General features: G+C 41.1%; 1 protein-coding gene across 11 annotated transcripts in view; it reads right to left on the reverse strand.

The window, feature by feature from the left end:
• The window catches only part of atp11a (ATPase phospholipid transporting 11A), a 213,865-nt gene that overhangs the window by 24,376 nt on the left and 162,761 nt on the right, over positions 1-26,728 (reverse strand). For 3 of the 11 annotated variants that reach the window (XM_069890379.1, XM_069890390.1, XM_069890384.1), the window contains 7 exons: positions 21,478-21,537; positions 17,782-17,909; positions 15,756-15,891; positions 15,434-15,457; positions 13,423-13,488; positions 11,548-11,651; positions 10,605-10,770 (listed from right to left, as the gene is read on the reverse strand). In XM_069890379.1, the coding sequence (XP_069746480.1) occupies positions 10,605-10,770; positions 11,548-11,651; positions 13,423-13,488; positions 15,434-15,457; positions 15,756-15,891; positions 17,782-17,909; positions 21,478-21,537 (684 nt within the window). Of the gene's footprint in view, positions 1-365; positions 475-10,604; positions 10,771-11,547; positions 11,652-13,422; positions 13,489-15,433; positions 15,458-15,755; positions 15,892-17,781; positions 17,910-21,477; positions 21,538-26,728 lie in introns of those variants that run through there. The other 8 variants (XM_069890381.1, XM_069890383.1, XM_069890380.1 and 5 more) reach the window with 6 other exon arrangements.

Raw genomic sequence — 26,728 nt, forward strand, 5'->3', positions numbered from 1 at the left:
CGGGCCTGATGGCTGACTCCTGCTCCTGTTTCTTATGTTCTCATGAAATGCACTTAATGTAGTGAAATCTGCAGGCATCTCACCACTAACCTCCTTTGGTCAATGAATACCTCGTACCTGGTGTGTGAAAGATGCAGACTATGTCATTAAATCACAGAAAATCCCATATCAATTCAGGACCCATATCCTTTTTACCTGGATTCAGGCTTATTTTCTTTGCTTTCAATGAATTCTGTAGGATAGATTTTGGGTCTTTGGCATTTTTACAAATTTGGAATTTGACTGTGTTTCTTCTTACAGAGGCAATAAACAGGAAAATATGCAGATTGGAAAATGAGAAGTAACTGAAAATGTGTGGCTATTACCTAACATTTTACATTACGTCTCAGCAGTTGTTCTCGTGCTCCAAAGAAGTGTCTGCACGTTGGTTTCAGAGCCTATTGTAACATTGCCAGCTTTATCTCTGAGCATTTCCTGCAATGAGGAGGGAAAACTCCTTTCAACATCAGAATATGTATAAAATAAGGGAAAAACTTCCCCAGAACAATGCCTTTTACAATCTCAATCAGATAAACAAATAAACACAAAATGTATGGAACATTTGAATGCCAGAGGTGGAATGTGCCGTTCAAATCAGTCCAGTTAGCATAAATAGGAATACAGCACAGAAACTGTACGTGTTCAAAACCACTGCTGGAAACTTGTTGAAAAGGCACTTATTTTCATTGTACTCGAGAATGGAATAATGGAATTAATGGAATTTTGTTTAAGTTGCAATAATCTTGCATGGCTTAGATGATGATTTCATATGATCTGCAATAACAACTAAATGCCATCAAATCTGAATGATTTCTTGTGCCTTTCTGCCCCACATTATACATATGCCTAAATGCTGCATTATTTGTCCATCCTTAATCTGGACACTCAGAGTTAAAAAAAAAACCCACACACTTTCTTAGAGAACCTGCCTCATATGAACAAAATATCCCAGAATGCTTTACAGCAAATGACATTGCCATTATATTTGGAAAATGGATGGTCTGGGAACAAATTTGCAATGACTCTGCTCCTGCAACCAGAAGCGTGGTAATAATTATATAAAATTGGAATAATGATTGAGTAATAATCTTCTCAGACACAGAATTTGTGAATTCTGATGAAACCAGTGCAGGAATCACACTCATCATGAACAGATGGAGAAGGTGATGTCCGATATGGTGGGTATTTTATGAGGTGATGCACTCCTTACACAGAGCTTTGATGTGCTTCAGTGGAAACTCTCACTAGCATCCTGAATGCCTTTCTTTGAGCAGCTCACAGAAGCAATCTTGCTACTTTTGTTAAATAGAGGCTAATGGGAATATTTGTATTCACTTGACAGAGCATGCATATCTCCCTTAATAGGGAAAAGATTCTGTAGATGCTAACATTTCGACTATACTTGTCCACTAGCCAAAGCAGGACCCTGATGTACAATGAAGCTGCCAGCAGCATCTCCCACCAGGCTGCTGCCTGATTCAGAGATCTGCAGATGACTCCATGCGGAGTCCAATGGGGCAGCAGAACCTTATGGCTCTCCCCATCTTTTAGCCTGGGAAATCAGCCAAACTGAATCTACATCTACATTTTGAGATCCCAGAAGCATACTTTGGCAGTCAGCTTTGCAAAAAGCGTCACACGTGTATTGTTGGTCATATCAAGCATTTTCAGTTGCTTTTCCATGAGAAATTAATCACACTCTTGGCGGCATAATGTGGGATGATGCTATGTGAAGCACAGTTAGCGCCATACTATTACAGCGCATCTGAAGGCATCCCTGTTTAACTGTAGAATGGCACAAGCATATTGGGGACAGTCATCATGGCTTTGAGAGGCAGGTTTTAACAATGTAATGGAGCTTTTGGAGGATGTGACAAAGGTGGTTGATCCAGGTAGGACAATGGATGTTGTCTAATCAAATTCAGTAAGGCATTTGAAAATGCTCCCATGGCTGGCTGATCCAGGAAGTATAGATGCACGGTGATTCAATAGTTTGGATACAAAATTTGATGGGTCATAGAAGACAGAGGATATAGCTGGAAGGGTGTTATTTTGGTTGGAGACCTGTGACAAGCGGTGTTCTGCAGGGAGCAATGTTGGGACCCCTATTGTTTGTGATTGTTCTCAGAGAAAGGCTGAGGATGAGGGTGCGAGAGAGATGAATGAATATAAAGTAAGTGGGTGCTGAGCACATTTACAAATGACAAAGTTGGTGGAATTTTGGACAGTATAGAGGACCATCGAAGAGAAGAACAACAAGATATATATCAGCCACAGATATGAGCAGAGAAGGGGCAGATGAAGTTGAATCCAGACTTGAGGTGTTGTGCTTTGGGATATCAAATGCAAGGGGAAATTATACAGTTAATGGCAGGACTCTTAAAAGCATTGATGTACAGATGATCTGGGGTTCCAGATTCCTATCTCCATGAAAATGTCCACATGTAGATAAGGCAACATATAGCAGATATCAGATTAGAGAGGCAAGGTTATTTATAAAAACACAGAATGGGAGGTGCCCGAAGGTGCTAGTGAATGTGGGAAGGTGTGGTTGGGGGTGGAGGGAAAATAGGTGGTTGGATGAATGCTGGCATTTCGAGAGGCACATGAACATGGAGGGAAGGAAGGGATATGGATCACGTTCAGGCAGATAGGATTACTTACATTTGCCATCCTGATGGCCACTGATATTGTGGGCTGAGGGCCTGTTTCTTTTCTGTTCTAATGATCCATGTTTATATTAATTAAATATTGGAGCTTCCACCTCCTTGGCAATGAATTCCAAAGATTCCCCACTCTTGAGAAATGTCTCCTCATCTTAGTTGCAAATTGCTTACCCCCTTATTGAGATTGTTAGCCTGTTTCTACATTCCTAAGAAGAAACATCACAGATGCAAATAGCTTATTGAACCTTGCAAACATTTCAAAAATTTCATTGAGGTTTCTTCACATTCCTCCAAATATGAAGGCTAGTTTTAAGGTAAGGAAAAAAAGTGAGGTTTAAATAAGAATGTCTGCAGATGCTGGGTTCGAATGTAATCCTCAAAAGGCCAGTCGAGGAACCTGCAATAATTACGTTGCTAATTCTCAGTTTTTCTCAGAAACCACTTCCATTCTCTTTCCTGCTTCATTTTTGATCTTCTGGATCCTGAAATATTTCTTGTGGGAGTACAGTCAACTCAAGATGACAATGGTTCAAAGACTTGGCCTACCCCTATTTAATGCACTAGGAACAGGCAACAAATGAGTCACCAACATTTAAATGATGATTAGTTCAAAATATAAATATCCCAACAAAGCATATAGAGGAATTTCATTGCAGTCATCATTCTAACATAGATCAAACATTCATTTCATTAGTGTAGGAGCACAAAAGCTGAAGATGCCAGAATCTTGAGCAGGAAAAGGATTGCCAGAGGAACTCACCAGGTCAGACAGCATCCATGGGTAGAAATAGTCAGTCAATGTTTTGGGCCCGGTCTCTTTATTAAGGTAGAAAGGTGAAATTACATAGGAAAAGGGGGAAAAGAAGCTGGGAGTGGGGCCCAGTGGATATAAGAGGACAGTAGGCGTAGGGATAGGTGGAGGGGGCGTAAAGAAAAGTTAAGTAGGTGTACATAAAGCGATGGAAACAGTAGAATTTGATGGTGATGGGGTTACCTGAATTTAGAAGTTCATGCCATTCAACTTAAAGCTGGTTTTGCGGAATATGATGTGCATGTGTTGTTTCATGAGTAAACACTATTTCCCACATTTTTATTGCACTATTTGAAATCAGTATCCGGATTAGTTTCCTTGAAATATTGTTTTCTTTGATTGGGAATACCTCAAGCATGAATGTTTTACAGCAACTTTATATTCACATCCTCATTCTCACAGCTCAGAGGGAATATTATGGAATCAACACATTTGGAATTAATAACTAGCTATAACTTAAAACATTGGCTCCACCCACTTTTAAAGCTTCTTCTGAATTATTGATTATGCTTTTAGACATGCACTGATTGAAGTTACCATTGAAAAGCCATCTCTTGCACACCTTGATCAGAAGAGTCTCCTTTCTCCTTTAGAAGCTTAGACTACTGGAAGTCTGGGAAAGCATAAAGACGGTAGACTGTTCAGCAGTAAGGTACTTTCGCTTTGTCTGCGATTTTCCAGATGAAAGGAGGATAGGAAAACCCCAATATTCATTGACAAACAGCAAGAGTTCAGCAGTCACAAAAGGAGAAAGAACAGAAGGAAAGACAAGTGATAAACCTGGTTAAAGACGAGGTAAAGAAAGCTGAACAAAACATTTGGAATACACCACATAAAACACTGAAAACCTTTCTAGAGAAAATATACACAAATCTCTGTAAATCACAATAACTTGTAGTCAAGGCATGCTGAAAACAGTGTATGTCTCTATGCAAGGTTATGAACACAGTATTTGATATACACAGACCTATCAATAATCAATGCAGAAAGCTGTGCACAAAATTGTGTCAAATTTCTAATAATTCCCAGGATGAATTTTTGCTAATTTTATTCATTCCTTTTGAAAATCATGTCAGGCAGACATTCATTCTTAAAACAAAATGATCACTCGATGAAAAACACGTGTTGGTATAGTTCCAGAAGTATGCATAAGGCAGGGAATGACAGGCCTGTGAGCTTAACATCAGTTGTGAGTAAGATACTCACATTTACTTACATTTGGAAAGGCATAGATTGATCAGCATGGATTTGTGCAATGAATATCACGTCTTATGAACTTAGAGTTTGAGGGGTGACCAAGATGATAAGGACAAAGTGGTAGATGCTGTCTGTGTTGACCTTAGCAAGGCCTCAACAAGGTTCCACATGGTAGGCTGGTCTGGAAGATCTGATCGTGCAGGATCTAGAGTGAGCTGGACAAATGGATACAGAATTGACTTGATGGCAGGAGACAGAGGGTGGTTGTGGAGGGTTGTTATTCAGACTGGAGGTCTGTAACCAGTGATCTGCTGCAGGGATTGATGTTGGATCCACAGTTGTTTGTTACCTATACAACTGTGAACAACTTAAATGGCAATACACTTAGCAAGGTGAGCAAGTTGGAGGATGGAACCAAAACTATAATGGGTAGTGAAGTAGATTATTTAAGATTACTACAGGATCTAGGATGAACTGGGAATCAGGAAAAAGGAATGGCAGATGGAATTTAACTTGGAGAAGTGCATGATATTGCACAGTAAATGGCAGGGCCCTTGAGTGTTGTAGAACAAAGAGGCTTGGGGGGGTGGGGTGGGTACAGCTGTGTAGTTCCATGAAAGTGTTGATGTTTGGCATGTTTGTCTTCATCAGTCAGGGTACTGAATACATGAGCAGGGAGGTTATGATTCCACTGTGCATAACCTTGGTGAGACCACATTTGCACACTGCTTGGGTCACCCAGCTCTAAGAATTATATCATTAATGCTTTAGGTGTGGTGTTAAGATTGGAACCTTTATCCATTGAACCTGGCTGTGTACAAAGTTGAGATCCTTCTGGGAGAACCTGGGGGACATGCTGAAAAAAAAAATTACAAAGGTGGATTTCCACAGGATCCGGAGTTGTACCTTCCGGAAAACATTATGGACATGCGCTTTTAAAACTGTCCAAGTACTAAATTCAGTTTGTGAAGGTCACCTTGGCGATAGCCAGGAAATGATTAGTGGTCACATGGAAGTCTGACTCCCAACTAAATATTACACGGTAGAATATGGAAACACAGAGTTGCATTCCTTTGGAGGAAATCACATACAATTTAAGGAGGAAATATGACACGTGTTAGAACATGGCAACCTTATCTGAAATATATTAGTACGCAGATTTGACTAACCCCCTTTGGAAAAAGAGGACTGAAACAATCTGTACCAACAGGTAAACTATTGGGATCAATGAAGTGGATGTGGCACAGACAATGTGCTCTTTTAGTTTTTTCTTTTTATTCCTTATCTTTGGTTATTCGGTCACCTTGGTTTATTTTTTCCAGGTTTCTGTTGGGGTCGTTGACCCCACTGGTATTTGTGATTTTCGTACATGTACAATTTATGTACGACTTTATTCTTAGTTGTGTCAGGGTAAGGGGGCTGGATAAAAATGGACTCTGTATGTCATATTGAAGTTGAAAGAGATCGTATTGTATGTTTAAATTTATACGTGTCTTTGAAAATCAAAATAATATTTTATAAAATAATATCATTAAGTTGGAAAGGTGCAGAAAATTTTCACAATAATGTTGCTGAATTATATAATCATGACAGACAGAGACAAGGTAAATAAATAGTCTTTTTTTCCCCCCAGAATAGGGGAATTTCAAACAAGATGGCATCCATTTAAGGGGAGACGGGAAGGATTTAAAAGGGACCTGAGGGCACCTTCTTCATACAGAGGGTGGTAGCCATGTGAAAAGAACTGCCAGAGGTGGAAGCAGGGTCAGTTGCTTTGCTCAATAGACAGGTACATGGATAGGAAAGGTTCAGAGGGATATGGGTCAAGTGCCACTTTCAAGCAACTCTCTCTGCATATCACTGCTTTAAAGAAGCCTGTTCTTTCCCCTTTCATTTGACCTTCCAAAGTGCAAAACTTCACATTTGTTCAGATGAAACTCATTCTGTCATTTCTCTACCCACAACTAACTGATCTTCATATCTGGCTGTATCCTTTGATAGTCCTTTACACTGTTCACAATTCCACCAATCTCACTGTCATTTGCAGACGTAATCACCACCCACTGACATTTTCATGCAAGGCATTGATATATAATCACAAACAACTGGGGTCAAAACACTGATCCCTATGGAACACCGCCGATCATAGATCTCCAGGCAGAATAACGCACTTCCACCACTACCCTCCATCTTAATTGGGCCAGCTATTTACCAATGCAAGCCATCAATTCTTCGTGGATCCCACACAACTATACGACCATGAGGAACCTTGTCAAATGCCTTATTAAATTCCATTCAGATAATATCCACCGCCCGACATTCATATACCTTTATCACCTCGTTAAAAAATTGAATTGTAAGATTTGATGTGCCCCAAACTAAGCTATGCTAATCATTCCTAATCTGTCCATGTCTTTCAATATGTGCAAATCCAATGCCAAGTATCTTCTCCAGTGCTTTCCCTTCCACTAATGTGAGGCTCAATGGCCTACAGGTTCCTGGATTATCCCCATTTCCTTTCTTGAAAGACAGGCTCCAACAATCTGCTCTTTTGCCTCTTTCAATAATTTGGAATACATCCTATCAGTACCTGGGGACTTTCCTCCTTTAATGCTCTTCAAAGGACCGAGATTCCCAAGATGCTCTTGCTCATTGGTATTCCCCACAGTGGTCATTATCTTCTCTGTCTCTCTCTCTCTTTGATGAATACTGATGCAAAGCGCTCCCTTTGTATCCTACTCCACAAATATATTCTCTCCTTGACTTGTTTATTCCCTCTAGTTATCCTCTTGTTTTTAATCCAAGAATAAAATGAACAAGTGCATGCATGGAAAGGCATGTCAACGCAGGAGTGGGGGGGGGGGGGGGGGGAAACAAATGAAATGGTTGGCCACTGGGAGATTCCTGTCATTGATACAGACAGCGCAAAGGTGTTCAGCCAAGCAATCTTCCAATTTATGTCCGGTCTCTCCGATGTAAGGAAGCCCACAATAGGAGCAATGGATGTAGTAGTCAACTCCCGCAGATTCGCAAATGAAGTGTTGCTTCACTTGGAAGAATTGTCGGAGGGTCCAAATGGTGGTGAGGGAGAAGGTGTTGGCACAAGTGTGGCACTTCCTGCGGTCACAGGAGAAGGTGCCAAAGGGGCAATTGGTGGGACGGGATAAGTGCTTGAGCAAGTCAGGGAGGGACCGATCCAAACAGAAGGTGGAGAGGGGAAGATATGTATGGAGGTGGGTACATGTTGCAGCTCACTGAAATTGCAGAGGTTGATGGGATCTGGAGGCTGGTGGGTTGGTAGGTGAGCACAAGAGGAATCCTGTTTATGTTGCATCTAGGGGCAGGACAGATGTGCGGGAAATGGAGGAGATGTGGATAAGTGCTGATTTGATGGTGGTAGAGGGGAAGCCATGTTTTTTTTGAAGGAGGACATCTTGGATGATCAAGACTGGAAGAGCTCTTATTAGGAGCAAATATTATGGGGATGGAGTAATAGAGTCCTTACAGGCCACTAAGTGAGTTGGTGTAGTTGAGGTAGTTGTGTGAATTGGTAGATTTTTAAAAAATGTCTAGAAAGTTTGTCTCCCAAGATGGAGTCAGAGAGAACAAGAAAGGGGAGAATGGAGTCAGAGAGATCAAGAAAGGGGAGAATGACGCCAGAGATGGACCAAGTGAATTCGAGGTTGGGGTGAAAACTAGCAGCAAAGTGAGTAAAGTTGACAAGCTCATCAAAGGTGCATGAGGCAGCACCAATGTAGTCTCAATGTGGTTGAGGGGCCTTGCCACTATAGGCTTGCAGCATGGATCGCTCCACAAAGCCCACAAACAGGCAGGCATACCCATGTGGGTACCGATGGCTGCTACTCTGACTTGTAGAAAGGGGGAGGAGTCAAAGGAGGTTTTGGAGGGTGAGAACATATTCTGCCAGGCAGAGGAAGGTGGTGGTGGTGGAGGGGAACTGTGCCAGCCTATTAAGAAAGAAATGAAGGGCTTTGAGACTTTCCATTTGGGGGATGGAGGTGCAGCAAAAATGAGGTGGTCAAATTCAGGGAATTGAAAGTTATTGAAGAGAATGAGGGTATATGATGTATTGCAGATATAGGTAGGGAGGGACTGGACAAGGAGATAAAATATTGGGTTGCGGTAAGATGATACAAGTTCAATGAGGCAGGAGTGTCTAGAAACAATAGGCCTCCCTGTATAATTGGGTTTGTGTATTTTGGGTAAGAGGAGGAACCAGAAAATTTCTCATTTGACAGAGCCTGTACGCACTCTTAATGACTTCTCCTTTGATTCATCCCACTTTCTGCAACTCAAAGGAGTAGCAGAAACCTGCATGGGTACCTGCTATGCCTGATTTGTTGTTGCCTTTATGGAGCAATCCACAACATGGAGCAATATTGTAAGAGCCTGCACAGGCAAAGCTCTGACAACATAATCCCACCATCAGACACATCTACCCCTCTCCTCCTCAACTCCCTCATCCATTCACCCCCTTGGCACCATCCCAAGAGACTGCAGGAAGTGTCACGCTTGCACCACACCTCCTCCCTCACCACCATTCAGGGCCCTAAACAATCCTTCAACACTTCACTTGTGAATCTTCAGGAGTTATCTACTGCATCTGGTGCTCTCATCTGGCCTTCCCTAATTGGAGAGACTGGGAGATCATTTTGCTGAATATTTTCACTCTGTCCGCATCAATGACAGGTATCTCATGGTGGCCAACCATTTCAATTCTGTGGTCCACTCCCATGGTGACACGTATGTCCATGTCCTCATGCTTAGCCAAACCAAAGCTACCCATAAATTGGAGGAACAATATCTAATATTCCATCTGGGCGCTCTCCCACCGGATGGCAATTACATAGACTTCTCCAGTTTCTGCTAGAATACTCCCCGTTCTCCCTCTCTTCTCTATCCCTCTATCTTCTTTCTTCCAGCTCTCCTCCTCCTTTCCTCTCCATTCACAGAGCACCACCCCCCCCCCACCTTTGCTGGTGTGCTTTCCCTTTCTCACCACCTATTATCTCTTGCTTCTGAGCTGGTGCTTCTCCCCCTGCCGCTCCCACCATTTTATTCAGGCACCTGCCTACATTTCGCTCATATTTTGATGAAGGGCACAGGCCTCGAAAGTCGGCCATGCATCCTTCTCTTCGCTATATAAAAATAAACTATTGCAATTCAGACATTGCACTGTGTAACTGCGCTTTTCTGAGAAACATCATCATCTGTACTTTTATATTGTACTCAAGTATGCAATGACTTATCTGGATACACTGCAAACAAAACAGTTTTTCACTGTATCTTGGTGCATGTGACAAAATAGTCAAATTAATTCAACAGGCTTTCCTTTCTGGGGATAAGGCACAGCTTTGGTTTATCCCATTCGGTTCTCACTTAAACAGCTTCATAGCCCTTAAAGAAAAATGGGGTGAAAGTGTCTGAGCTGGAGTTTTTCTCTCCACCACAGGAAATTTGACTTGAGTCTCTGCCACATTACTAAAAGCCACTATATTATAAGTGGCCCACACTTAACCAGGTAGGGGGAGATTAGGCGACATTGCCAGCATTGGCCCACAATGTGACTTTACGTAATGTGAAGTACAATTAAGTTTTTTGAAAATAATCCATGAGAACAAATTTTATTCTGCATCTCAATTTTTTTGTGAAGAGTTGTGAATTCTGCAGGGGCAGATGTTTAGGATGAGAACAGATAGCACTCTCATCCACATTTACTTTGAGCACTCAATTCACCTGCTGGCTACAAACATACCTGTACTTCTGTCTTTCAGCTGAATCATTCCAAGTCCTGCCAATTTAGCTGCCGCAAAAAGGAGCTGATGCTTATAATTAATTACTAATCCCAAGGCCTGTTTATAGAGAGTTACCTGAACTTTGTCCGCTGCCGATGGCCAAAGGTGCCTGCAGATGACTTTCTTCATGACATCTGGAAGAAGGCTGACTGTCAGTAGCAGGATAATCCCTAACCAGGCTGGACCTGCTGAGAGCATTTGCATGAAGATATAGTACATTGTCTGATAGTTCAGGAAAGGCCTTAGAGAAAAGAAAAATAACAACCATCATTCTGGAAATAGTGACAAAGTAAACAACTGACACCAGACCACAAGGTGAAAAGTAATCAGTAGACCCTATTACTGGTAACTGATTGCTAGTTTTATGCCTCTAATTCTTCATCAATTCTGTACTAAAATCTAATTATTAATTTTGCTTGAACCTATTAAATATTAATACTGATCAAATAGTTCACATAGATTTGAAAAAAAATGATGGAAGTTGCCTGTAATGTTGAGGGAGACAGGGGGAGATATGGAGAGATATGTAAATTATAAGAGAGAGACGAGATCGGTTGGGACTTCCTCCCTGGAGACCAAGAGGCTGGGTGTGGCATGGGAACCTTACAAAGGATTACAAAATCATGAAGGGCATTGAAAAGATAAATAGTTGTGGCCTTTCTCTCAGGCGAGGTGAATCTGATACCAGAAGGCATGAATCCAAGATGAGAAGGGAAAGATTTGAAAAGGAATCGAGAGACATCTTTTTCCACAGAGGGTGATGGGCGTAGAGAATGAGCTGCCAGAGGAAGTGGTAGGGAAGGTACAATAGTAACATTTAAATGACAGCTAAGTTGCTACATGGATAGGAAAGGTTTAGAGGGATATGGACTGAACACAAGCAAATGGGACTAGTTCTTTAGACAACTTGGTGGGTTATGGACAAGCTGAGTTAAAAGGCCTGTTTACATGCTTTAAACTCTATAATTTTGTTAAGAGGGATCATACTGTTCACGGAGTGCCCATATTTAACACTTACCAGATAATACCTCCCCAGAGCAGAGAAAATATGATGTAAAACACCAGTGAGCCCCATATCACAAAGTGGTTTATCCAGGTCCAGTGATGTGTGTCCAGGGCGAGCTTTAAAAGTCAGTAAGATAATTTTAAGTCTCCAACTGTTAGAATATGGAATTCATACTGGTGAAGAATAAAACACACCAGCTGTTAAACAAAGCAAAGCATTTACTGTTCACTTCATAATCATGGACAAAAGTTTTTATTTCCCATCCATGTGTCTGACTCCTAACCACCCACTAAAAAGCTACAGAGGAGTATTAACTTGTACAAAAACATTATGTTCAAATAAAATAATAAATCTGGAAAGGCAACTCAGCATTGATCAGGCATGGATTTGGAAACAGCAGGGCCACGTTCCTCCAGCAGATTGTCTGGTGCAAGGTTTTCCACACAAACATCTCATGGCATCTCATTTATTTTTAACATAGAGATGACGCATGGTAACAGGCCCATCCAGCCCATGAGCCAGTCATATCCAAATACACAGATTAACCTACAAACCTCATATGCTTTTTTGAGGGTGAGGGTGAGGGGAAACCTGATATCGGAAGGAAACCCATGAGGATACTGAAATAACAATTAAATTTCTTACAGACAGCACTGCATTTGAACCTGGATGACTGGTGGTGTAATAGTGTTGTGTGAACCACAACATTAATCATTGGAGCTGTCAAGTGTGTGCATGTGTGGGTATATGTGAACACCCCACCCCCCGCACGCCCACCCCCACAACACACCCCCAGCCCTGCACACGCACCCCCCATATATGCCCAGGTGCGTATACACATACACACATATACACACATACACACACATACATACACACACATACACACACAAATATATACACAAATGTACATACACACACAAATATACACACACACACAACACAAATATACATACACACACACAACATAAATATACGCACACCAGCAAAAATGTACAGCTCCGATCTCATTCCTGAATACCTTTATTCCACATATTGTGCTGCTTCTCACTCTTCCCATTTGTGTTAGAATTCATTTAACCAATCAAAATCTACAACTTAATTTTGCTTTCTATTTATCAGGACGGGTCAGTTGTGCTACCTACCTTTCCATTCACTATTTGACCAACCTTTCAATTTCATACATTCTGCAATTTGAAGCTTCCACTATTTTTTTGTGTTTTCTCTCAAACTCTTCTCATTGACCCATCAACCAGATAATTTAATCCATAGCTTATTCACTTGGTACCCTGGATTCTTTCTACCAGAAGTATTCCTTTCAACCCCACTCTCTTTCCACTTTAAACTGAAGTCACTAGGAATTATTGTCTATGATCGAGCTGAAAGGTGGACCAGGCTCAAAGAAATGTCTGGCCTGGCCATGCTCTTCATTTCTCGTGTTCCCAGTTCTAACAAAGTGTCCGTGACCTGAAGCACTCTCTCCACAGATGTTCACTGATCTGTTAAATACTTCCGTTATTTGTGTTTTGACATTTCCCCTGAAAACAACAAGTATTTTTCTTCTTTTTTAAAATCTGACTTGAGTTTTGTGCTAACGATCTTCAATGAAATTGTGCTCTGTCTGTATTTGTGTATCTTTTACTTTCTTGTTTGGAGTGTACCTTATGATGCAACAAGAAATATCAGGACCTAAGATATTTCCATCAGCTTTTCTCAAGTTGATGTGTTTGAAATTACATGATGAAAGGAAAGCTACTTATCTACTGATAAGATTTTCAACACCGCCAAAGTGAACATGGAATGGAGCATCTGAACATCCAATGCTCCCTCCAAAAAAAATGCTATTTAAACTTTACATATTCTCAGATATCACATCAAGAAATGTACCTTGAGAGTTACTGTAAATACCAGCACAGTGAAGACCAAGGTGCCAAATGTCCAGTTTCCAAACACCTGAAAACAAATTGATAGAAAAATACAAATTAAGAATTAATCTAATTATTGGAACTTCAGCAGCAAATTTTTATGCAACTGCGGTCTTTCATATCCGAGCATCTGCAGTATTTCAGCTCCTAATCCACCGAATTTTGAGAAGCAAGTCCATTTTCATTTAAAGGTGATCAATTTTTGTGCTCCTGTGCTAAGGCATGAATGAGCATGGGATTGAAAATGGGAATGATGTCAGATGCCAGCTGAGAGACAAGTTTGCATTAGATTCTCCTAAAGAGAATAATTTGAGGACATAAACTCTTTGGTGTCATTGACATTCCAATAACCAGTTAATTGAAACAACAGGCATCTATATTAGACAGGTAAATAGAAGTGACGAGCTGGAATCCCACCTAAGGCAAATAAATAACAAGCTGAATGAGGTGTCCATAGCAGTCTGGATGCTGAAAGACCGTCTGCATTCCTCTAGCATTTCAGTGTGTTTTTACTACAATCACAGTGTCTGCAGACTTTCATGTTTCACCATAAATGGTCCTCTAAGAGTATTGAGGCACAGGAAAACTTTGGAAGACAAGGCCATAGGTTCCTGAGACAGTCGGGAAGACATTTGGTATACGAGGATTCATTAGTCGAGGCACAGTGCAGAAGTGAAGCATAAACTCCCTATTATAAACAATAGCATAAATTGGATCTCTGCATGAAGTCTAGTCACCAAGGTATAGAAAGGATGTGATGGTGCTGGAGAGGTTGCAGAGGAGACTCACCAGGATTGAACAGGTCACTTATGAGGAGAGACCGGAGAAGCTGGGTCTGTTCTCTTTAGGGGAGTGGAAATTAAGAGGGGATATGATTGAGGTGCCTAAAATTATTAGAGATACAGGTAGGGTCGGCTGCAGGAAATTTTTCCCCAAATCAGAGGTGGATACAAGTTTAGGACAATGGTGAAGAGATACAGAAGAATACGAGGGGGACATACATCACATACAAATGCACTGAGAGAGTAGATGAAGCTGGGTCCAACAGCAGCTGAAGTGCATCTTATGAATATTTCATTTGCTTGGTCAAAGAGGGCTATGGACTAGGTGGGGTTGATATAGAAGAGTGCTCACTGATTAGCAAGGATGGATTGGGCTGAATGACCTGTTTCCATGATTCTAAATGGCAGCGAAGGGATTGATGGTTGGGAAGAGCTGTGTGCCAGGGTACATCTGGAATATGAATCAGTGCCTGCGCATAGCATTGAATAAAGTCAGTATGGGTGAGAAAAAGGAAAGAACAAGGACAGATACTTCAGAAGTCTAGAGGGAAGACTGCCAACCAGGAATAAAACCAATACTTTTGGAGTTCTTGACCAGACGACAGAATGAAATTCCATGAACCCTGAGCATGCAAATTGGGAAAGAAGGAAGAGGACTGCCTCGACTGACCAGGAAAAAAAAAATTAGTTCAGATCAAGAACGATAAGGAAGGACCACAGTCAAAGTCGTCTTCACCATTTTGGTTTTGTCATCTTCAGGTTTAAAAACTGAGGATTGAAATGGGATGAACAGAGGTGATGGTGAGATATTCAGAAGAAAACGACCTAAACTGAGATTTGCAGAGCAAATGGTAGTTGGAAATTGGAAGAATAGAGTTAAAAATTAGATTTTTGAAGAGGGCATGAAACATAAATTTTGAAAAGGAGAAGAAAGCAATTACAATATAATAGCATTAGGACAAATCATTTTGTAGTTTGGGTTGTTTTTAATTGCATCAACATTACTAAACACCTTTTATCTCACCACTCCATTGCCATTTGGAATAAGTATGTACCCAGCGCACTAATCTGATTGAAAAAATGTTAGATAAACAAGACTTCTCCAAAAGGTTGTTGTTTCAGTCAACAATTGTTCAATGTATGTTGCCCAACAATAAATAGCAGCCAATGAAAAGGAGAGATTGATCTTACCATGTTCAAATTGGCCCTCATTAGCTGTTGTTAGAAAGAGAAGCAAATAGCAAAAACCAAAAACACAAGACAAAGTAAGTCAACAAGGCAAAACAAAAACATAATTGTTCATTTATATTAGCAGGAAAACAAAATCAAAGATGTATTTTATTGGGTAAACAAAGAGAACAAAAAACGATTAACTAAATTATTAAAATATATTTTAAGCACAGAATAAAGTGTAAAATTAAATAATTGTTTAAAAGACAGGTAATATATTAAAAACACATATGCTGCAAAAAACCCTCCAAATACACAAATATGGTGTCAGTTTGTTACTAACCTTCCCATTATTGGTCATTGTTGAATGGTCAAACAGAAAATAAGCACCAAAGAAAAATGCCAAAGCATCAAACACTCCCAGGAATGTCCAGTAAAGGAACAACTTCCAACTTAATAAGGAATTTTTGGCAACATCCCTGGTGGTTGAGAAGAAAAGTGAAATTGGATTGCAATTTTGACATTAGAAATTTTAAAATGCATATACATTAGAAAAATATTTTTCAACACTAATGAAGTATCTGCTCAACTTGTTAAAGCTCTTCAATTCAGTTTTAGTTAACCAAAAATTTAACACAGTGGTTCTCCACCTTTTTCTTTCCACTCACATACCACTTTAAGAAATCCCTATGCCATTGGTACTCTTGTGATTACTAAGGGATTGTTTCAGGAGGGATGTGAGTGGGAAGGGAAGGCTGAGAATCACTGCTCTCTATCCAATTGTAACTGAAATATTTTGCTTGAGAAAAATTGTCATTGGCCCATTTCCTTTGGAGTTATGAAACTGTGCACATAACGAGTCAATTAGGTACGATTTAAACAGTGATTTTCAAACTTTTTCTTTCTACCCACTTACCACCTTAAGCAATCCCTTACTAATCACAGAGGACCGATGGCATAGAGATTACTTAAAGTGGGATGTGATTGGAAAGAAAAAGGTTGAGAACCACTGATTTAACACATTGGGCTTCCTTCTCAATCTAACCGTTTATACCCAGTGTACCTTCAATGCTCCCTTCACACAATTTATAATGGGATAACAAGAACTCTATCTATGCTTTAATTTTAACTTTTTTTTTTAAAGACACAACCCAGTATCAGGCCATTTCAGCCCATGAGTCTGTGCGTCCAATTTAGACCCAATTAACGTACAACCCCAGTACATTTCAAACGGTTTCTGTTGACCTGTCATCAAAAGCTAAATAGCCCAAAAACATTGACCCCCCAACATTTCCTTACATCCTGTTTTACTAAACAGCCAAAAACATTGACCTCCAACATTTCCTTAAATCCTGTTCTACCAAACAGCCAAAAACATTGACCCCCCAACATTTCCTTACATCCTGTTCTACTAAACAGCCCAAAAACATTGAGCCCCCAACATTTCCTTACATCCTGTTCTACTAAACAGCCCAAAAACATTGACCCCCCCAACATTTTCTTACAACCTGTTCTACTAAACAGCCCAAAAACATTGAGCCCCCAACATTTCCTTACATCCTGTTCTACTAAACAGCCAAAAAACATTGACCACCCCCCAACATTTCCTTACATCCTGTTCTACTTTCTTCAAACAAATACTTGAATTTTCATAACTTACCATCAAAATTCATGCACAAACACGCTTTATGCTTACTTCAATAAAAACTATGAAATAGACCATCTACAACTGGCTTTTCATAAATGCCTTAACAGCCCATGCATTTATAAATTCATTAGTTTTATTCTTTTGTTCACCAATAATCAAGCACGTCTAAGTGTAAATAAATTCCTGACTGACCCTTGCACTCAGTGCCTTTCTGCTCATAACCTTTTTGCATTATTTTAAAATTAAACAAAGGATCTGTCTGTAATTCTTCTGAAACAGCTCTGGTACCAGTCCTCAGCCTCCGGCAACTTGGTCTCGAGCAATGGGACTTCATATTTTGATCAAGCACATTGCAGCCCAAATTCATCAGTCTTCTACCATCAGTTAGAGGACCTTGCTTGAAGGAAATCATGTACTCAAGAATGTTTATTTTCATCAGAAAAGTTCCATTAACAGGTAATTGTTATGCGAGTTTTAATTTAATTTAGACGCACAGCACAGTAACAGGCCCATCCAGCCCATGCTGCCCAAATACACCAATCAACTTACAAACCTCCAACATTTTTTGAGGGTGGGTGGAAATTGGAGCACCTGGAGGAAACCTATGCAGGTCATAGGGAGAACATACAACTCCTTACAGACAGTGCTGGGTCACTGGTGCTGTAATAACTGCTACACTAACCGTACAGCACCTTTGTGTAGTCATGGCTACCAACTTTACCTGTACAATGTGGGGTCTCTTTTTAGAGCATCGATGCTGACATGTTGTTCCATCAGGCTGTACAACAGGATGGGAAGAGAGGTAAAGCTGATGTTGTACAATGTGAGGTATGCAGTGTCATACAATGGCTGGAAAGGAAGAAATCCTTCATTACTTTATGTGCTTCCATAATACCCGTGCAACGATTATCCCAGCCTCCCAGCAGCATCTGGCAGCACATAAACACACGTCAGTTTTGGAGCCTTCTCTCTAACTCAGCTTACTTTGTGGATGTTTCACCACTGGGAAGCAAGAGTAAATGATTATCCCTTTGACTTCATAGTTATAGAACTACTCCAGCAACAGGAAGTTGCTTGGAATAATAAGGAGATTATTGCATTCCCATGAATAATCTCTCTCAGGCAACTATCCCAGAACTTCACGATCAATTCAGAGAAAGTTTACTCGAGTAATACATGAAACGGACAGGTCTCTTTAAGAAGGCACTTGGATAGACGAGGATGGTATCTATTGGAGCTCAGAGGAGTAAGATGAAACTTTAAATCAAACATGATGCTGAGGGATCTTTCCATAACTGGTGTCCATCAGGTAAGTGGATGAAAGTTTAGGGGCGATGTCAGATGTAAAGTTGTTTTTACGTAGACAGCACTGGGTGCCTGGAATGCATTGCCGGGCAATGTTCCACCTAATTTTTATTAGGCAGTGACAAAAGCATGAGCGCACTGAACGCTTGTGCAAATGTAAACTTGAAATTGTTTCAAGATCATTTTAGCACAGCCTCTCTCTCATAGGTAATAAAACTGTTTTGACATGTTTTAATATAATACAAATATAATTACATTTTATGAAGTAGGTATAATTATTAATTACTACATTATTTTAGGCAACTGCCTTTTGTGGGCACATTAACTTTCCTTTGTGCGCTGGTTGCAAAAATCATGTGCGCCTGCACATGTGCACAGCTTAGAAGGAGGCCACTACAACAGGAACATTCAAAAGACTTTTATATAGACACATAGATGCAAGAAAAATGGAGGATTATGGGTGTGAGGTAGGAAAGGTTTAGATTGTTAGGGAGTAAGCTTGCATAGATCTGGACAGGATCGTGGGCCAAAGGGCCTGTACTGTGCTGTAATAGTCTATGTTCTTTGTAAAGGGAATATTTCCTCTTTTGGCAAAGATGTAGAATGATTCAAAATATGGGATTGTCTGCCTATGAGAGACAAGGCAAAACATTTTTCTCATGTTTCTCAGGTTCTCTCTGTCTCTTCCTCAAAGCAAACAGTTTGAAGTTTTTCAGGCAGAGCTGGATGGATTCTTGAAAAGCAAAGGAAAGAGTTGGGTGGGCAGGAAGGTGGGGCCTAAGATGAGGACTGGATTTCAATGGCAAACCAGAAGCACTAGTTCACAAAAACTTCCCACTAAACTCATGGAATTTCAACACCTGGGTTGTTAGTTGGAATATAACTGCAGAAGCTGGAATTCTGAAGCAAAGGCAGAGAATGCTCAATGAAATAAAGGTCTGGATAGAGTGGACATGGAGAGGATGTTTACTATGAGGGAGGAAGCACTGCCTCAGAAATCAAACAATCCCTTTAGAACAGAGATGAGGAGAGGAATATCTTTCCCAAGAGGGTGGTGAATCTATGGAATTCATTGCTATAGACAGCTGTGAAAGCCATCATGGGGCATATTTGAGACAGAGGAAGATAGGTTCTTGATTAGGGTTACATGGAGAAGGCAGGAAAATGGGATTGAAAAGTATAGTACATCAACCATGAATGGCGGGGTGGACTCAATGGGCCGAATAGTCTAATTCCATTCCTAAGTCTTTGGATGCACTCAGTAATCAAACAGCTTCAGCGGGGAAAAGAAGCAGAGTCAACATTCTGGGTCAAGGACTAAGCTGTAGAGAGGGAAAGTGAAGGGAATAAAGGGACAAATAAAGAGTTTGTTGTCGTACACATTGCACACATGCCCAAATTCTTGCTTGCTGCAGCCAAACAGGGACTTTTAAAGATGATCGTAAACTAATCAAATATAAATTAAAAGAGACAATAAATGTGACAGAGGGCAAATCAAATTTGTCAAGATTAATAAATAAATAGATGGATAGATAGATATATATGTACACACACACAGCAAAAATATGAAAATCAAGTTGAACATAAAAACAATTGAAGCATAAAGGTTTAGTAAAATCTATGAATGGGGAAAAAAATGGATTTACAAGAAATGTTTAAACTTATTATGTCCTGAGATACACAAGGTACATAGTTGGAAAAAGAGGTGTTGTTCCTTGAGCTTATTCTGGGCATCACTGGAACAAAATTGTACAGGGTTTGTTGGTTAGTTGGAGTATTTGAGCAGCATAGACTCATGGGCCTGAAGGGCCTGTATCTCCTAAATTTAAAACAGTAGGAGGCCAATGATAGAGGGGACAGAATGGGGGTGAGAATTAAAGTGACAAGACAGCGAGACGGTCAATGCCACCATTGCAGTTTGAAGTAATCCTCAACCGGATTTTGATTTCTCCAACATACAGAAGACCACAATATGAGCACTGAATGCAATGCAGTCAACTGAAAGAACTGCATGCTTCACCTAGAAGAGCCATTTGTGGCCCTGGGAGTTGCACCTCCCAAGGTGGCATGGGAAAGCACTAAGAGAAGTTTAGCTAAGATGGCAAAGTGGACCTGGGAGTCTCACATCTTCAGCCTCCTACAATGTTCTTTGAAAGATTGTGGAATAGCATCTCAATTTAAAGCAAAGGTCCATTAGACCTCTTGAGACTTGACATTGCATTTATTCATGAAATGCAAACCACTTTCTTTTTTCATCATAGATACATATCTACTTTAATTGGTAACTTTTCAAACTATTTCTAGATTTTTAAAAAATTGTAGATAACCCTAGTTCACAGCCAATAACACAGATATTTTCCATGTTCTCTCTCCCCCTCCCCTTCCTGCAACCTAACCACACTTGTCATTTTTCCAGTTCTGATGCAGGATCCTTGAGCTGAACACTGTTTCTTTCCCCATTGATGCTGCTTGACCCTGCCTAATGCTTTCAGCTCTCCCCATTTATGCTTTGGATTTGTCATCTAGTTAGTTTTAAGCTGTTCAATTTTTTTTTAATGGAGATACAGTCTTTCTGTCCCCACAAGTCCATGCTGTTCAAATACACCCATGTGACCAATTAACCCACAAATCCTGAACATCTTTGGAATGTGGGAGGAAACCGGGGCACCCAGAGGAAGCCCACACAGATACGAGAAGAATGTACAAGCCGGATTCCAACCCGGGTCACTGGTGCTGTAATAGTATTGTGTGAACTGCTATGCTAACCATAGTCTGAGAGATGGAACTTAATATGTGTCCCAAGAATTTAAATCTTAGTCTCTACTCTCACCTCATATCCAACTGTGGCTTCCTTTTAGAGATTGGCAATTCATGCTCATACATTCTCCTACAAGCATGAATCGTCACCAAGCTGGTAAACATTTCACATTAGATGGAGAAAATGCTTTCACAAATTGAAGTACAAAGTCACTGCAGAAGCTGTGCTTATTTCTTGATTTTATAAATTACGTTCCCATTCTACCAGATCAGTTAAGCTCAGAGCAACAATGGGACACCTCCAGAACAGAATGTTATAACTGTACAAAATGGAGTTATGGAGCAAAATACTAACCTGCTGAGAAAATCCACAAAAGAACTGGTATAAAAACTGAGGAAATATGAAGCAAACATTCTGGAAAACAACAGAATATGTGATAAGACAAAACATCACAAACAATAACATCAGAGGGATTTCAAACTCACTTCCCATAGACACCATTCGCTTCCCACATTTGGATGGTTTTTGGCAAAGTACTGAAAGACTCCTGATTGACAGTGGGGCGGGGGGGGGGGGTGAAATACAAGGGAGTTGGTTACTTACATGAAGGCCTGAAAAATAAGAGCATGTGCAGGATATACAACTGAAAGCCTGGAGATAATGCACTAATAAAGCCTGATGAACTCTACCTCCAGTGACAAGCTGGAATATTCCACATTCATAATAACCGGGGACTTCAACCAAAGCAACTTCAAGCGCATCCTACCTAAACTCCACCAGCATCTCTCCTGCCCCACCAGAGGTCTGGATACCTTGAACACAGTGAAACCCCCATAAAGAATGCCAAACGTTCTATCCCACTCCAGCAAGCCAGATCGTCGAGCTGTGCCAATGCTACCCACATACAACCAGGAGATGAGGAGGGAAAGTCATTTAGTGAGGGTACAGGAGACATCCTCAAGTCTAATGACCGCCTTGAGTCTGAAGACTGGTCTATATTCAAAGATTCAGCAAACAGCTTCACCAACAGCACCTTCATCAGCGAGTATGGAGAAGACTGCATGTCTAAGAGTATCATAAAGGTATTCCCCAGTAGGAAAGCATGGACAAACAAGGGAATCAACGCATTCGAGTCAGGCCCTCGAGAGGGATTACAAATACAATCTAAGGAATCCTAAGCATCCTAAGGAAGTGATAGGCAGTAGTCATTTCAGGCCTGAGGCCTTATTCAGGACCGTTGAAAATTGAATAAGGGGGGAGGGGATGGGGAGGGGCACAAGCCAGCAGATGATCAGTGAATGCAGGCTGGAGGTGTAAGAGAAAACAGCTGAGAGGTAATGGGGAGAGAGGGCAGAGGGCTGAGAAAGATGTTCCCTGTTGGAGAAGTAAGGGGTTGGGAGCATGAGGAAGAAAAACAAGAGGGGCGAGGAAAAAGAGAGTCTGGAGAAAGGATTAACAGAAATAGAAGTCATTATTGATGCTGTCTGGTTGGAGACTGCCCTCAATTTACGAGTGACTTCATCCTCCTGCCCGATCACAATCAACGCTGACACTCTGAAAGAATGTGGTCTCCGCCCCCTACAATACTACTTCTACACCCACAACGTGCAGCAAAATGCTTTTCCAACTCCATCTTCAAATTTGCCGACTGTGGTGGGTTGAGTATCAATTTACAATGAGATGGAATGGAGGATGGAGCATGGAAGTGAAATGGACTTGTGCCAAGATAACAACCTCTCTCTTGCCATCAATAAGGCAAAGGGGGTGACCATCGACTTCAGGAGTGGGAGCAGAGTCCACACCCCTGTCCACATTAATGGGACTAAAGTCAAAAGAGCAGATAGCTTTGATTTCTTTGGAATAACTAACTCCAGGGACTGAACTTGGGACAAACACATTAATGCAATGGTAAAGAAAGCACACCAACACCTCCACTTTCTTAGAAGACTAAGCAAGTTCCTTTTGAGCCTCCATAACTTCCGCAGGTACACCACCATACATGTAGTTGCTGGATGCATCACAGCGTGCGACAGGAGCTGCTCAAGATCAAAAGAAGATGCAGAAGACCGTGAATGTTGCTCAGAACATCAAACCTCATCCCTTCATGGACTCCATCCATATCTCTCGCTGTCCAGCAAAGGCATCCAACATACTGAAACCCCCTTCGCACCCCAGACATACTTTCTTCTCTTTCCTCCCATCAGAGAGGAGGCTTAAGTGTGGAAAAAAAACAGGTGTGAAAGCATGGACCAACAGGCTTAAAGACAGCTTCTGTCCCACATCCTGGTTTCTGAATGAACCCCACAATAATGCTCTAGTGCTGCTCTTGCTTGGTCCTAATTGATCTTCTATTTCATTGTAATCCTGTACTCTGTAAATTGTGCTCTTTATAGAGCTGTATGAATGTTAGAGGTAAAGGTTCCATTATTGTCATGTAATACTGCATTTAGACTGTAACATCCATGAAATTCTTCCAACTTTTGTCTACCGGAGGACAGACGGAGAGTCGCCCCTGTGTCCAACACTCCTCACAGAAACCTAGAGCATCTGGTGCTCTTAGGCAGTTTCCCCTCCAAGTACTGAGCCTGCTTAGCTTCAGAGATCGGACAATCTTAGGAATATTTGGGCTATGAGGTGCTGTAGAGATAACCGGTTAGTCTGTTCGCTGAAGAATCCTCCTCACTGCACAAGGTATTTTGTGACAAAGAAACATAAATGAGTTTACAGATTCAAAGAGTATCCTTAAGGATGTGAAAGGACAACCTGATAATTAAACCCAAGTAGAATGAAAAGTACAGTTCATAAATATTAATTGCCAGTGGATAAACAGGAATAAAATCAAAAAGTATTACACAATTTATAAAAGAGATAAACAGAGTGAAGAGGGCCAAAACACCAGAATTGAAATTTAGAGGAGTTTTGCTTTGAAGTTCAGTGGGTCCAAAATTTTACTTGAGCCTTTGATTGACTGAACAACGTTTTGCATTTTTATAACATCTTGAACAAAAGTCATACATTTCGCATTATCTCAAAAAGTTTTACAGAGACCAATGGAAGGGGATATTCAGAAAAGGTCAGAGTGACAGCTTTTAATGAGCATCATTCCAGAGAGGAGAAAGGCTCAAGGAGGAATTTCCAGAACTCAGGGGTTTGAGCAATCAAGAGGGTACAAAGCATATAGATGAATGGGATGCAAGAGGCAAGGCTTGGGCAGCAATGCTTACATATTGTGGAACATGAAAGACCGGCTACAAATCCACTGGAATTATTGAGGGTGTCAGTCACAGATAAAATGAGGCAGTCACAGAGTCAGGTAGTGCAACTGACTGCTGGTAATAGATGAAGGGTGCGATATAGACAGATGATGCAGTGTGGACAAATGGCACAGCATAGATAAACAAAGACATGAAGAGTAGGCTAGTTCATCCCACTTCTTCCATTCATATGACAGCTCATCTGAATAGAACCTTAATTTCACATTCCTGTCTATCCATGGTAATCAATTAACCCTTTGCAATAGCAAGCATTTATTGACGTCATAAATATATTCAAAAACTGTTTCTACTGACATTTGAGAAAGGGGATATCAAAGATTCATCATAACGTGAGAAGAAACAATGCTGCCTCATCTATCTTATACTGCATGCATAGTGTTATTTCTAAACAGTGACACTGAGATTTTGGATTCTCCTGCTTGAAGAATTTGTCTCTCCTCACCGACCTTTGGTTCAGTATGTCACCAAGGACTCCCGTAAATTTCTACAGGGGTACTGTGGAGAGCATTCTGGCTGGTTGTATCACTGCCTGGTATGGAGAAGCCAACTCACAGAACAAGAATAAACTTCAGAGGGTTGTTAACTCGGCCTGCGACATCACAGGCACCAGACTTCACTCCATCGAGGCCTCCTACATGAGGCAGTGTCTTAAAAAAGCAGCCTCTATCCCCAAAGACCCCCACCATCCAGGCCATGCCCTCTTCACTCCGCTAGCATTAGAGAAAAGGTACAGGAGCCTAAAGATGAGCACTCAGTGGCACAAGGACAGCTTCTTCCCCGCTGGCATCAGATTCCTGAATAATCAGTGAACCAAAGACATTGCCTGACATTTCGTGCACTTTTATTGTTCTTATTATTTTATTTTTTATAATAATGTCATAAGATGGTTATAATATGTTTTCACTATTGATGCTGCCACAAAACATGACAATAAATCCTGATTCTGATTTGTCATCAATTCCCAAGATCTTGTGCACTTCTATCAAGTCCTTATTCACCATCTTGACTATATTTACAGAAGAGAATTATGTGAAAGTCTGGCAATTCAGTTATCATAAATATTGATATCCTGAAGAAAGTCTACATTACAGAATAGGAGGTTCTGGGGGTCTAAAAATGCACAAAGTAGATCAATCCCTGGGGCCTGACCAAGTATAAACCAGCATATTGTGGAAAGAAAGGGGTTGTGGGGGCACCTTAGAGAGGTTTATAATATCACAAGGGCATAGACAAAGAAAACAGTCAATCATTTTCCCCCAGAAAAGGAAAATTCCAAACACTAAAGGGGAAATTTCAGGCGAAGGGTATCTTCTTCACACAGTGGTGGATGTATGGACCAGCTTCTGGGGAAGTAATAGAAGTAGGTACAATAGTAACATTTAAAAGAGATTCAGATAGGTAGATGGATACAAACGTCTTACAGGGCTATGGGAGTAGCTTAGGTTGATGACTTGTTCGACATGGACAGGCTGAGCTGATGAATCAGTTTCAGTGCTGTAAAAACCTCCATTTTATTTTATCTATTTAGACATCTCTCTTTGGCTTGGCTTCGTGGACGAAGATTTATGGAGGGGTATGTCCACGTCTGCTGCAGGCTCGTTGGTGACTGACAAGTCCGATGCGGGACAGGCAGACACGGTTGCAGCGGTTGCAAGGGAAAATTGGTTGGTTGGGGTTGGGTGTTGGGTATTTCCTCCTTTGTCTTTTGTCAGTGACGTGGGCTCTGCGGTCTTCTTCAAAGGAGGTTGCTGCCCGCCGAACTGTGAGGCGCTAAGATGCATGGTTGGAGGTGATATCAGCCCACTGGCGGTGGTCAATGTGGCAGGCACCATGAGATTTCTTTAAGCAGTCCTTGTACCTCTTCTTTGGTGCACCTCTGTCTCGGTGGCCAGTGGAGAGCTCGCCATAGAACACGATCTTGGGAAGGCGATGGTCCTCCATTCTGGAGACGTGACCCACCCAGCGCAGTTGGGTCTTCAGCAGCATGTATTCGATGCTTGCGGAGTCTGCATGCTCGAGTACTTCGATGTTGGTGATGAAGTCATTCCAATGAATGTTGAGGATGGAGCGGAGACAGCGTTGATGGAAGCGTTCTAGGAGCCGTAGGTGATGCAGTTAGAGGACCCATGATTTGGAGCCGAACAGGAGCGTGGGTATGACAACGGCTCTGTACACGCTGATCTTTGTGTGTTTCTTCAGGTGGTTTTTTTTCCAGACTATTTTGTGTGGTCTTCCAAAGGCGCTATTTGCCTTGGCGAGTCTGTTGTCTATCTCTTTGTCGATCCTTGCATCAAATGAAATGGTGCAGCTGAGGTAGGTAAACTGGTTGA

The sequence above is a fragment of the Narcine bancroftii genome, chromosome 7 (assembly GCF_036971445.1).
Source record: "Narcine bancroftii isolate sNarBan1 chromosome 7, sNarBan1.hap1, whole genome shotgun sequence".
Classification (NCBI taxonomy): Eukaryota; Metazoa; Chordata; class Chondrichthyes; order Torpediniformes; family Narcinidae; genus Narcine; species Narcine bancroftii.